General features: G+C 42.6%; 1 protein-coding gene across 4 annotated transcripts in view; it reads right to left on the bottom strand.

Annotated features, from left to right (window-relative positions):
• Positions 1 to 1,141: 1,141 nt before the first annotated feature.
• The window catches only part of LOC110981283 (jumonji domain-containing protein 1C-like), a 137,720-nt gene continuing 126,169 nt past the window's right edge, over positions 1,142 to 12,692 (bottom strand). For all 4 annotated transcript variants that reach the window (XM_022238744.2, XM_022238746.2, XM_022238745.2 and 1 more), the window contains 11 exons: positions 11,680 to 11,770; positions 11,347 to 11,536; positions 10,117 to 10,334; positions 9,798 to 9,947; positions 9,444 to 9,545; positions 8,911 to 9,041; positions 7,531 to 8,346; positions 7,105 to 7,276; positions 6,391 to 6,612; positions 5,001 to 5,449; positions 1,142 to 4,564 (listed from right to left, as the gene is read on the bottom strand). In XM_022238744.2, the coding sequence (XP_022094436.2) occupies positions 4,334 to 4,564; positions 5,001 to 5,449; positions 6,391 to 6,612; positions 7,105 to 7,276; positions 7,531 to 8,346; positions 8,911 to 9,041; positions 9,444 to 9,545; positions 9,798 to 9,947; positions 10,117 to 10,334; positions 11,347 to 11,536; positions 11,680 to 11,770 (2,772 nt within the window). In that variant the 3' untranslated portion in view covers positions 1,142 to 4,333. The remainder of the gene's footprint in view (positions 4,565 to 5,000; positions 5,450 to 6,390; positions 6,613 to 7,104; positions 7,277 to 7,530; positions 8,347 to 8,910; positions 9,042 to 9,443; positions 9,546 to 9,797; positions 9,948 to 10,116; positions 10,335 to 11,346; positions 11,537 to 11,679; positions 11,771 to 12,692) is intronic.

Genomic DNA, 12,692 nt, shown 5'->3' with positions numbered 1-12,692 from the left:
CTGGACAGATTGATCCCTAATATGGATCAGCCATTGTCCAATAATTGGCCACTGTCACATGTTCAAGCTCGGTCAAATCAAAGTGTACAGGCAGAGTGGCATGCCTCTATTGGATCTGGCTGTATTTCTATCTTATATTACAACAATAAATGAACCAAGCCCTATTCATCACCCAGTGCAGGTAGGGATGTACCTATCAGGGGAGGGGTAAGAAACATCCAATCAAACGCAGTGTCATTTGTCTTCAGAGCTCACCTATAACAAGCTAAAAAAGGCTTTTTTTCTGTTCATGCCAAGATGCAAATTCTGAACATGCCGAATGTAGATTGCGTCATTTTGAGAAAACAGAGAAAATGAGGGGAACCCTCGCCCCGTGTTCGTAGTAGATAAACCCTTCAGCATGTCAAACAGGGCATGTAGCCATTGTTCGTAACCATCGTTTGACATGCACAAGGTTTATCCACTACGAACACAAGGCGAGAATGATGCAATCTACATTCATCAAGTTGAGAATTCGCATGAACAGGAAAGAGCCCTTTTAGCTAGTTATAGTTGAGCTCTGAAGACAAATGACACTGTGTTCGATTTGGATGCTTCCATATTTTATTTGAACATATAAAATCAGAGAAAACATGTTTTCCTTTGAGTTGCTCTTGAAACTGTTGCCATGTCACACGAACCGAATACCGGTAAAGGGTATCACACATCAACAAACATAACGTCCACCCATACTGGTAAGTGTGTTTTAAGTGTTGTTTACCAAGAATAAAACCAATTTTCAATGTAGCACTCAACACGTCAGTAGTCCCAGTGCTGAACAGACTGTTGACAACGCACCATCTAAGATGTAAAGTATGCCTTACACAGCTTAAGACACATCAAGAGGTATCAGGTCAGCTTCTTTATAATTAGAGGGAATGGCAAAGATTTGAACACCACAGAGGTGTTTATCAAGCCTTTGGCCTCATGGTATACAGGAAACAGAATGCACTACATGTACATTTTTCTGTGTTCCACTCTGTAAAATGAGCAAAAGCACACTAAATCTTAGTTTAAAGATTTTGGATACCAATCTCCCAAATCATTGGACAGTTTCACAGCATTTCAGAACTTTTAATAAACGACACAGAGAAGCCAAAGCTAATTTTAAGATTTGTATTTTTTCCTTCATGTAACAATTTTTATATCAATAATGAGCTCTAGCAAGCCAAGCCATGCATACAGATAGTTTAAATTTTTGTTTGTTTTTTTATCTCTGATAAAATAGGGTGCGTGTATTCACATATTTTCAACTGTACATAGCTTCTTGTTTTGTTTTTTTTTTCCGGATGGAGGTTGGTGTTGGTGATGTCACACTGCAACCTCATCCGCACCCTTTGTTTTTAAGCCTGACTTAATTAATCTATTTTTTCTTTCATATAAAAATAACACTATGTGACATATATACAGCACAGCTACACAAGTGATATGGAGGATCAGGAGAACAGTTCACTTCACCTCGAGTGCACTGCATTACCCAGAATGCCATGCACACCAGACACAGATCAAGGTGAAATGACAGAGTATTTATCTTTTGTTAAGACTAATCTCAGAAAACTTAGCTGTAATATCCAACTCACTACATGTACAAACACTACAAAGGCAAACTCACTCAGTTTCATCCCCTTGTTCACACTGGATAAACAGGAAAAAAAAATCACCTACTCCAACAACAGATTCATTACTACTAATGATGCATCATGAACCTACTGTGCCATCCTAAACAAACAATATCGCATGTACGGTCAGTAGTTTGTACAAATTCCCCCCCCCCACGCTAAAAAAAACCCCAGTAATAAATCAATGTACATACATACACACTACGCACAATTTTTGTTCATATACAAGATATGTACAGAGAAAAAATTTCCAAGGGCACTTAAACTGAATCCAGTTTCAGTTTATCAATCTAACAATTCCTATCATTTCATCACCTAGTTGTTTTTAATTCCGCTAAGGCAGTAAAATTGGACAGACCTCCAACCAGTCAAGCACAGCTTGAACTGTTTTCTATAATCATTCTACAATTTAAACTTCTTGAAATCACTAGAATTCCTCAGAAAATGAGTACATGCCATCTTTTTACAACCTCTGTACTCACAAATGAGAGCAACAGACAAAGGTCATCATACAGGGAGATATTTCCAGCTTTGCAAGCCACTGTACCCTCTATCTTTGCATTGGGTTTTACAGGTACATTTGATATGCTAACAGCACAATTTTTGCACTGTGAAGAAATATCAGTCCACAATAACTAAACACGGCTTAAAATGTGCACAATTTATATATATATAACTTTCAACTGAATAACCAGTATGGAAAGTAACATCTTGTAATAACATTACAGAAATAGATCAGAGTAAATTTACAGCAAAACACAATCTTACATGTGGATAAAAAGTATTGGAAGAGGGTGGATGTGCTGTGGTAGGACAATTGTCATTTCTGCTATTTCCCAGCTGAAATGACTTTAATAGCATGAATATTTCAAAAAATAACTTCTGCGAATTAACTTCTTCACTTTCAGGGAATACAATGAAATACAACACTGCAAGAGTGCAGAACTGTGATTAAATTAAACCACATTTAAAATGAACTGTGGTTTTGCCCAACATCAGAACAGTTAGTCAAATATTTTAAATGGCAAACTCAAGTAGTGTTGATGAAAAAAATAAAAATGGAATGTTGCTGTGTTTATCTTCTTTGTAACTTCTGCATCGCCAAGACGTCATCGAGGCTTCCCACAAGTACCAGTAACGTTTCTCATCGAACAGTAAAAGACTACAATGTGCTAGAGATTTTGAATTCGTATCTACTGTGGTAACTAGAATTTGTAATCCTGAACTACACCCTGCAGTGTTATTTTACTCAAATTGCTCACTTACATGAAATGAGCAGCAAGTCTCAAGATTCTCTAAAAGTTACTTTCATCACCCAAAACAAAACCAAGAGCTAAGACTAATGATATCATACATCAATGGCATAAAGGAATCCCACACAAATGTGGATGGAGAAACAGCACGATGGAAAAATTGAACCCAAGAGAGAACGAAAAACTGGCACAATCTTTTTTGGGCAATGTGAAAAATCAACAAACTTCACACATCTGGAATAAACACACGAAAAGAGCTTCATACTTTGAAACTGACAACTACAAACCACACACTGAAACAGATAAATGCCCCAAGAGCTGCATGTCTCCTTTAGAAACGAGTAATGTCCAACACTTTCTCCATTCTGTCAGCATGGTACAAATCAACGGCTGTATGCCTGCTAACTATGTACATTATTCTTTTTACCAAACCTGACTGAGAAAATGTCCTTGCCATGTTACACAACCTACTGAAAGTTCTCACTATCTTCGGAGATCAACCTTGATGCTAACTATGTCTCCCCATCCCCAACAGAACTTGAGTTTCATCACTAAGATAACTTGAAAGGACATCCAATGGATGTCTTGCATGCCCTCCAATCATGGTCTAATTACAAGCATAATCATGCCATACGGCACAAGAAGAATTACTAGAACTGTTAGCAAAAGTTAACACAGGTGCACTCAGTTCAACAGCTCTTCACATGGGCAGCTGTGATACTTCAAGTAATTCTTTTTCTGTTCAGCAAATTTTTCTATTGTGTGACGAATGGTTGACTTAAAAACAGCATATTACTGGTGCATTCAATTGTCTCCCCAAACCAAATGATCACATGGATCAGTTACACGTGTCAAATAATTCACTTCTGTTGAATCAATACATTTCCCCCTCAAATCCTCTACTGTAGCTACCAAGAAGTGATTGGTCAACATATAAACATTGACACATCTCCCCATCAACAAAAAAAGTCACAGCTTGAAAGTTGTGAAATGCAGATAGGTGGCGTGGAAAAGTTAAAGTGAGTGTGGCCCACTTTGATAGTATCCAAACATTTTCTGTTTCCGAGAGACTCCTTCCTCAAGAGATCACACTTTTGCATCACTGCTCACAATTTACTAGCCTGAAGACATGCCCAAGTGACTTTTACAAGAAATCTTGTCATGACCCATTGGCCCACAGAGCACAAGAAGAAAGTAAATTTCATGAAGTACAACCACAATCTTAGTCCCTCCTAATTATCCATAAGACACCCAAACTGTCAAAAAATGCCTGAGGGTCCTTCCCACACTGACCCATCATACAGGAAAGGTACAGGAAAAGCAATGGGCATTTTTTCTCTGCACTGACAAGTTTTCATCTTTCAGGTAACAGGACAGCCCACTCTTGGATGGTAACACGTCTTAACTCCCAATGATTTCCTGTCATCGCGGAGAGTCACCGGCAGCTTGCTGCTGTTTCTCCTGGCTCATCAGGACCCCTACCGCGTCCTTGACTGCATGGAAGATAATGTTCTTGATCTGCAGCTTGTCCTCGTGATTGGAGTGGCTGTCGCTCAGACGCCGGAACTCCTGGGTGAGCTGGAAACACCTGGAGATATGCTCCGGTGAGACAAAATCCTCTGCCACTTTGATGCAGGAATGCAGGTTCCTCACCTGGAAGATAAGAACCATTGTTAAGCAAAACTGTACGAGATACTGACGTACATGCATTTGGAGGGCTAAAAACCACAGATAAGTTAAATCTCACAAACTATCTTTTTGCACCTGTTTTAACTGGAGAGTAATACAGTTGCATGATGAAAGAGAAACCGACATTTTGTTAATATTCCTGAATACACAAAGTGACTTCTAGTTACTCATGTGGGTTTAGCTTTGAATAAAGAATGTTATTGGATATTATTTCCCAAGCTTCTCCCATCGTTACATCCATTAGCAGTGTAATTTTGTGCTTCATACCTCCAGTTCCTAGTCACATCCATCATTAATATGGCACTCCTCGCTTCCAGATAAACCCCTAATAAATTGGGAAGGACTTAGGAGGGTTTGAGCTACGCAAATGAATGAAACTAAGACATGACTGTGCCCATACCTGGTGAGGTGCACCAGCTGGAATGACGATAGCATCCCCCATGCACTGCAGTATAGGCCAGCCCTGCACCCCGTACTCCTTGTGGAGCCGGTCCAGCAGCCCCTCGTCCAGGTACCAGCTCTGGTCATGGATGGGGTCATGGTCCTCTGCCACCTCCTGGCCTTGCTCCCTGGCCACTGTAGTCAGCAGCTCCCGAATCTTGACTGCATCATCAGCGTGGAAAAGGTGCCAGATGGCACCGGGCCGCTCGCCGCTCTCCCGTGCCCGCTGCCGCGTCTGCTCGTCCCGGCAGACCTCGTCAATGGCGTCCAGGATGTCTTGGTTGATCTCAGTGGCTACCTTGCCATTCTGGCCTGCCTTGTCCTCGCCGACGTACACCATGACATTCACGGCATCCGAGATATCCAGGTGAAGGTTGGTGGTGCCCTCCTTGGGACGAATCGCAAGACCTGGGTTAAGAGGAAATCGGATCAACATCATAAAACAGATCAAGAAAAGTAACAATCTGTTCTGCAATCAGTCTGTGTGAAATGATATTTGAAGAGCATATTTACTGAATCATGAAGTATAATTCACTGATACACTGGATGATGCTGGCTATAGGTACATTTATGTATGTCATCTTTTAGCATTTTTAAAGTCACAGGCTCTACAATGTTAACCACTTGCTGCCGGGTGGATTTTTCTTGAGCAAGACATGATGCCGGGTTCTTCTCAAGATTTTCCATTTTCAAAATTCTTCAAAAATTCATCATTTCATTTAATGACCCTTTATACCCACACGAAGGACTCTTTGGGACTACTCTAAAGCTGACAGGTGACCTTCATTGACTCCTGAATATTTCAGCCAGGCCTGCAGCCTTAGAAAAAGAGCCCAGATTGTGCGGAGTTACCCAAGATTCTTTTGTTCCCGAAACCAGCACAGTGCACCGCTGACCTCTTTTTAATCTGTCAATAGGGGCCAGATTAGCGTGCAGCGGTGCTGTGTGGCTCATCTCTGCAGTGGTGGAGAGCTTTGTTCCTAGTGGTAATCTGCTCGCTCTAAATGCCTCAATACTATTTCAAAACAAGGCTGGATTATTTCCACTATTGAGAGCGAAAAAATGTTGGTAATGCCCAGCAGCTCAGTCTTTTGTGCTGAGCATGGTCTTTTGTTATAAGGCCCAGCTCTTTTGTCCCAGTTCCGGACTCCCCGGCTCTGCATATAAAGCCTAGGTACTCGAAAACGGGTCGCCTGGAAGGAAGTGGTTAATACTCCCTACACTTACAGTTTTTGATGCGAGTGTGGATGAACTGTTTGTCAAAGATTTAGGAGCAAAAGACAAATCATGTTCATCATTTCAATGCATGAAAGTTACGCATTGCATGCATCGCAAATGAATAGTCCTACCGTAGGCGTTGTACATCTTTGGTCCCAAGTCTGGTTTGACAAAGAAATCTGGCAGTCGGGAGGAGATGTTGAGACGTCCATCCCTTCGTGTGTATTCAGGCAGTGGCAGGTTTTTCATTAAGTCTTGGAAGTGATCCGGCAGCAACTCGGCAAAGTCTTCAGCTGGTGGCCAGTCCTTCAGCTTGAGGATCAAGGGCTGACCCTGCTTGGTCTCTAGGCGATCTGCATGTAAACCAATTTTCATGTTCAATCCTCTCTAGAGTTGCCGGTTTTTCATTCAACCCAACCAGCATTGGAGAAAAGCTCACTTGTTTTAAAACTGTAACAGTTGTAACAATTGATGAGCACATGGTGATGTTTTACTGATTCTAGACTTCATCAAACTATTCAACTTGTGGTGAAAGTTAATTTCTGGTTCAAAAGGTTTTCTAAGGACCTCAGTATCCATCAAGACTTGATGATGGTACAAGTCTAAGATGATCAAAAAGCTGACAATATCAGTGCATAACTTGTCAACCAGACTTTCATTTGTCTGTTTCTTTCTTACAACCAGTTTCTTTTTCCAGCCATTGTATACATTTTGTGGACCCAATCTGGGGTTTTCATCTATAGGTTTGCTCAGAGTTTTCATCCACAAGATTACACATCTCCAGGAAACAGATATGAGTTAAAGTCAAGTGAAGCACTTTGAATGTAGGAAGGGATTCAACTCACTTTGAATATCCTCAAAGCCGTCCCAGAAGTCTTTCATGGGTGCTCCTTGGATGACACTGCCTGTGCTGCAGTCAATCAGATCATTGTGCAGCTCCCCGAATTTCTGGTTGAAGAATACAGGATGCCAGAGTCTCTCGTCGAGCAGCTTACGGACACCACTTACCAGTACAGGCTGTTGAAAGTAGGATAGGTACAGGGCTTGGTTAATACTGAACTACTTTTCTTTTACCAGACAGTATCCAAATCTGGGAACAATGTCAAGATTCTGGTAGGATTTGTACGATTAATGGATGAGTCTCATTGGGCAGGCCAGATTACTTAAAAAGACTATTTCTTTCCTGTGTAAGCATCAGATTTAATTCTGAAGTACTCCCTCAACTGCAGTTAAATGTCATGAGTTTTTGCATGGGAAACCTAATTACTCACCACTCCTCTTCTCCACTGCTCCTGGAAGATTCTGAGGTTTCCCTTGTGAGAGGCGTCATGTAGCCTCAGCAGCCGGCCATCACATAGCCATGAGTGAGGCACATCTGGATATTCTACGCTGGACTCTGTCAAGGTTTGCCTTACTTGGGGCAGCATGGCCTCGGTGCCTGCATTCACGGTGACTGTGGAAGGTGAGTCTGGCTTGACGGACGGACTGGTGTAAATGCTGGATGGCAGCTCAACGGCCATGGTCTGTTGGCTGGCCGGTCGAGTGGGTGTCTTGACAGGACCCCGGTCGTGTTTGTTCAGTGTTGGTGCTGAAATGTTCTGCTCCACAACGGTGGCGATGATGTCTTCGAATGTACTGGTCATGGTCCGGGTGGATTTCTTGTTGGTGTTGTCCCCTTTTGGGAGGAATGCCGTCATGAGGTAGGCTGATCCATCCACCCCTCCCGACGGGCGTCCCAACTTACCAGCAGTCTTGGTCAGGAGCTCCCGCAGCTTAGAGCAGCTCTCACTCTTGGCAGATTCGGTGTCGGCGCGGACCACCTTGTCTGTGGTCATGGTGACTGCCTTGGTGTCTGGCAGTGACAACTCATAGGATTTGGGCGAGGAGGAATTGGTAAAGCATTTGGTGCTCTCGGACTGTGCTGAGGAGGCAACATTAGCTAGAACGTCCAGCGGGGAGGCTGAAGGAAAGGAGGTCAACTTGGGTGCCTTGGGGCTCCGTGAGTTGCTGTGGACAGGCGTGGACTGTCCCGAATCACTGGGTTCACTCTTGCCTGACTCACTGGGCGTTTTGTCATTGACTACCACCTTGAAGGGACACAAGAATTAAAAAAAATCTTGGTCTCAACCATCCTTTGCAGAAGACAATGCTTTTTAGGGGGAATGATGCACTGAGAGGCTCATCAAAACAAATCAAATTATTTTTGGCCATCTGGGATGTCCAACTGTGAGACTCCAGGTCAGAATAAATTTAATAAGTTAAAAAAATCTGAAACAAATCTTAACCTAAATGGAGAATGGTAGGCCTACTCATTCATTCTGATCTACAAATAAAGTTTTCCAGCCAGTTTAATTTAACACTAAAGGAAAACAGCAATACCTGTCCAATTAATAGAAACACTTTTAACTGATGGGATTTCAAGCTATTCATGGTGACAGACAACTAAGGTGGAAAGCTTGCGGTAGCACCATGCAAGGATACAATCTCTTGTGTCCAAAACGTTGAGTTCCTCACGGTTCTTTTCACAACCATACAGACTCACAAAAGAGATCGTATTCTTGCATGGTGCTACCGCAAGCTTTCCACTCTTAACCGACTGAATATTGTCAAATAGTTTCTGACAGGTAGTTGTGCACTCAGGTCTAACTTACCGGAGAGAGGCCGTTGATGGCAGGCACTTTGTCAGGTGAATTGTTGAGTGCTCTCTTACTACAGGGGCATGAGCAAGTAATGTTCCACCTTGTCCGCATCTGGTGAACCAGCATACCCACATCCCAGAGTGCTGTGAAAAGGAAAAATGAAGCAATTGAAGTCACATTCCTTTTGAACAAAAGTTGATGGCATTACGCGCTCCAAATTAACCTTGGAATTGCAGAACACAAATGTACATAACAAAAATAAACTTGTGAAAAGCCAACTCAATATTTGTCGACGAATTTAAAGAAAACAATTTTGAGTATGCTGATCCAATATTTGAATCAAAAGCAACCCTGTTAAAGAAGAGGGTAGGTTAATGTACACAAGGACAGTTGACCGCCGATCAGTATATAATTAACTAGATTTCACTAGCACTTGAACAGATAAAACGTAGCTGGGAAACCAACACCAGGGTTGGGATCCAGAGTAACCTATTTCAGCACACAGGCCTAGAGCAAACTGTTACAGAGAGACGCTCATTTCTTACCAGTGCCAGGGATGATCTGTGTGAGTATCAGGCTCTCTGGCTGATGGGGCTGGTCCTTGATGCACTTCAGCCACGCCAGCGCAGGCTTACCCTTGTACTTGGCTGCAGAGAAAAAGATAGCACAATCAACAGAGTGAGACAGCCCAATAAATCTGACTGTTCAATATCCCTGAAGGTGTCTCCGGATTTAAATTCAGTTTGTTTAAAAGAGATTAACGTATGCAAAGATCAAGCTGTTTGAGTTAAAGTGTCACTGCTTGATTGGAAAAGTGTTGAAACTTGTAACATGTGCACTCCCTACTCATGTATATGTTTTCGATTTAGCTTCTGTGCAGCAGGTAAGATGTTGATTACCTTTGTGATTTGGGTGTTTCTGCTTGTAGCAGTCGAGGCACACCACGAAGCCACACTTTGAGCAGGTCCAGTGAATGTTGAACAGTGTTGTGTCACAGGTGTCACACATCTCCCGCACACCTGTAACTGCTCTCTTCCAGGCAATTTTACCTGCACAGGGAGAAAAAAAAATAATTTCAGATTTTTGAAAAAAGTTCCTAGAATATTGTGCACAAGCGCACCACACTAAAGTGTCCTTCTGAGCTGAAGCAGTTCTGAGAATACTCTTGCTGTCGCTATGAGCATTAAACAGTAAGGACAAAAATACAAATTAACTTACCTGGTGCAGTACTCCAGGATTTAGCCTGGTGCTCTTGCTCGACCAGCTCACAGAACTGGTCCCCAACCTTCTTCAGGATGTACTTGGATGTCTCAACGTCAAGAGGGCAATCAGTGTCAGGGGGGTAGGGCAACCACGGCGTCAGATCCTCAGGCTTGCAATGGCTGGGCTCCGAAAACCCAGCAATGGTCAAGTTGCCATTTTTAGAGTAGCGCAGTCTGGTGGATAAAGGCAGAATCACAAAATGAGATGTTTCCGACCAGTACAAATATCATGAGCTAAGAAATAGTAATCCGAGCACAAACTGTTAAAAACTACATTCTGTATCCAGGATGATTGGACCATGGTTCAGAAACCAGATATATTAACCAAAATAAACCTTACTTGGTGGGTAACCAGGTTTTAACCACTCCCTGCCGAGGCTTTATATGCAGAGCCGGGGAGTCCGGAACTGGGACAAAAGAGCTGGGTCTTATAACAAAAGACCATGCTCAGCACAAAAGACTGAGCTGCTGGGCATTACCAACATTTTTTCGCTCTCAATAGTGGAAATAATCCAGCCTTGTTTTGAAACAGTGTACCATGGTTTGAGGCATTTAGAGCAAGCGGATTACCACCGGGGACAAAAGCTCTCCACCACCAAAGCGATGAGCCACACAGCACCCCTGCATGCTGATAGGGCCCCTATTGAAAAGAGGTCAGCAGTGCACTTTGCCGGTTTCAGGAACAAAAGAATCTTACGTAACACCACACAATGTGGACTCTTTTCCAAGGCTGCAGGCCTGGCTGAAATATTCAGGAGTCAATGAAGGTTACCTGTTAGCTTTAGAGTAGTGCCCAAAGAGTCCTTCATGTGGGTATAATGGCCATTAAATGAAATGATGAATTTTTAAAGAATTTTGAAAATGTAAAATCTTGAAAAGGACCCGGCATCCTGTCTTGCTCAAGAAAAATCCACCCCACAGCAAGTGGTTAAACTAACAGTTCTAAATCAAGATTGTAGTTAAGAAACGTGGGTTGGGTTGTTGGAATTGTGCTCTACATAATTAAGTAGAGAACCAGTCCCATATCACATTGCAGAAAGTGCTATTGTGGCTGGTTATTCATGACTTTCCCCAGCATCAAGTCATCAGTGATTCAGCTTTGGTGCATATTCGACACCAAAGCCCTGTAAGGGCTTGTCCTTACAGGATACCAATCATGGGGCCAACATCAGCAACCAAATCTCACCTTCTGAATGCATAGAAGCGGCAGAAGATATTGATCTTGGACTGCCTGGAGCTGGGCTTCATGCGGCATTCCCGGCACTTCATCAAGCTCGGGGTGACGTCACAGCAGGCGCCATCCTGCAGGAAGGGCTCTCCTGTCTTCTTAAGCTTAGAGATGGAGGGCTTGACCAGGGCACGGCTCACATTCAGCACTGTGGACAGAGAAGGCCATCAGCAGATCAAAGACAATTCTTTCAAAACAAAACCTACACATCTACCTGATGTGTCTTGCTAATCGTTAATTTCATTCCACAATACTGTATTCAAACAGGTAAATCAAATCAATGATACTTGCCATCAAATTTATCCTTTTCCTTACGTGCTCGGGTGACAATGCGTTTCTTGGGGGCCAGAAGCAATCTATCCATCACAGCTGGTATCTGGGACTACAGGGAGAAAGAGAGAGACATGACTACCAACTATCATAACGTCTTCAGTTTGTCACAGCTTTGACACACAATGGTGGAATGGGTTTGTATAATTCGTTTTTTCTACGGAAGGACTTCCTGGGGAAGTAAGGAATGTCAAACTCTGTGTTGCTTATTTCTCCGGGACCATCACAATTAGCGACAAGGCAAATCAAGTTCAAGGCCAAAATTCACAAAGCTGCTTCACAGCAAATGTTCCTGGTAAATTTCTTGCTGGGCAAACCTCAGGAGAGAATCAGTGTATATCCGTATAATTAACACAAACTTTCGCTGTAGACATTTGTGCCAAATGATTTTTTTTAATGCTTCCTCAACCCCTAGACATTATCGAATGTTTGCAAAACAGAATGATTAAGAAACTACAAACTGCCACTGGCGTCTATAGTCTATTAAAGAAAAACCAGGGGGGGGTATTTCCAAAATCTACACAGGATTCAGATAATTCTAACAATAAAAATTAGGCTGGGGTTGCTGTGTCTCATAAATACATGTACATCACAAGGCCAAAAATAAATTGGAATATAAACTGGGTCAGCCAGGCAATCTATCTAACTCAGGGTCCATGTGACAAGAAAAATCTGTGGCTAGCTTTCAATGGGACACATCCACTTATCACCTCCCGGGAAATCAAAGCAGGTCACATTGCACTGGGTGCTGAGAGATTGACCCCATTGCTGAAATGAACCCTCAAAGAGAATTCTTGTTGCTTGCTGAGTAGCAGAATCGCTACAGGGGGGAGGTGCACGCCAGTGAATGCTCACGCCAAGCGAGAAGACAGCTATTCACTCATCACTATACACATCCAAGGTTGTGGAGTTTTTTAAACTGTGGTTGGCATTTGTGGACCTCATATTGAGCATCGAATAGGTATCTTTATGTA

Source organism: Acanthaster planci, linkage group LG13 (genome assembly GCF_054643075.1).
Source record: "Acanthaster planci isolate LZ-2023a linkage group LG13, COTS_SCS, whole genome shotgun sequence".
Classification (NCBI taxonomy): domain Eukaryota; kingdom Metazoa; phylum Echinodermata; class Asteroidea; order Valvatida; family Acanthasteridae; genus Acanthaster; species Acanthaster planci.
This window is presented reverse-complemented; position numbering and strand designations above follow the sequence as displayed.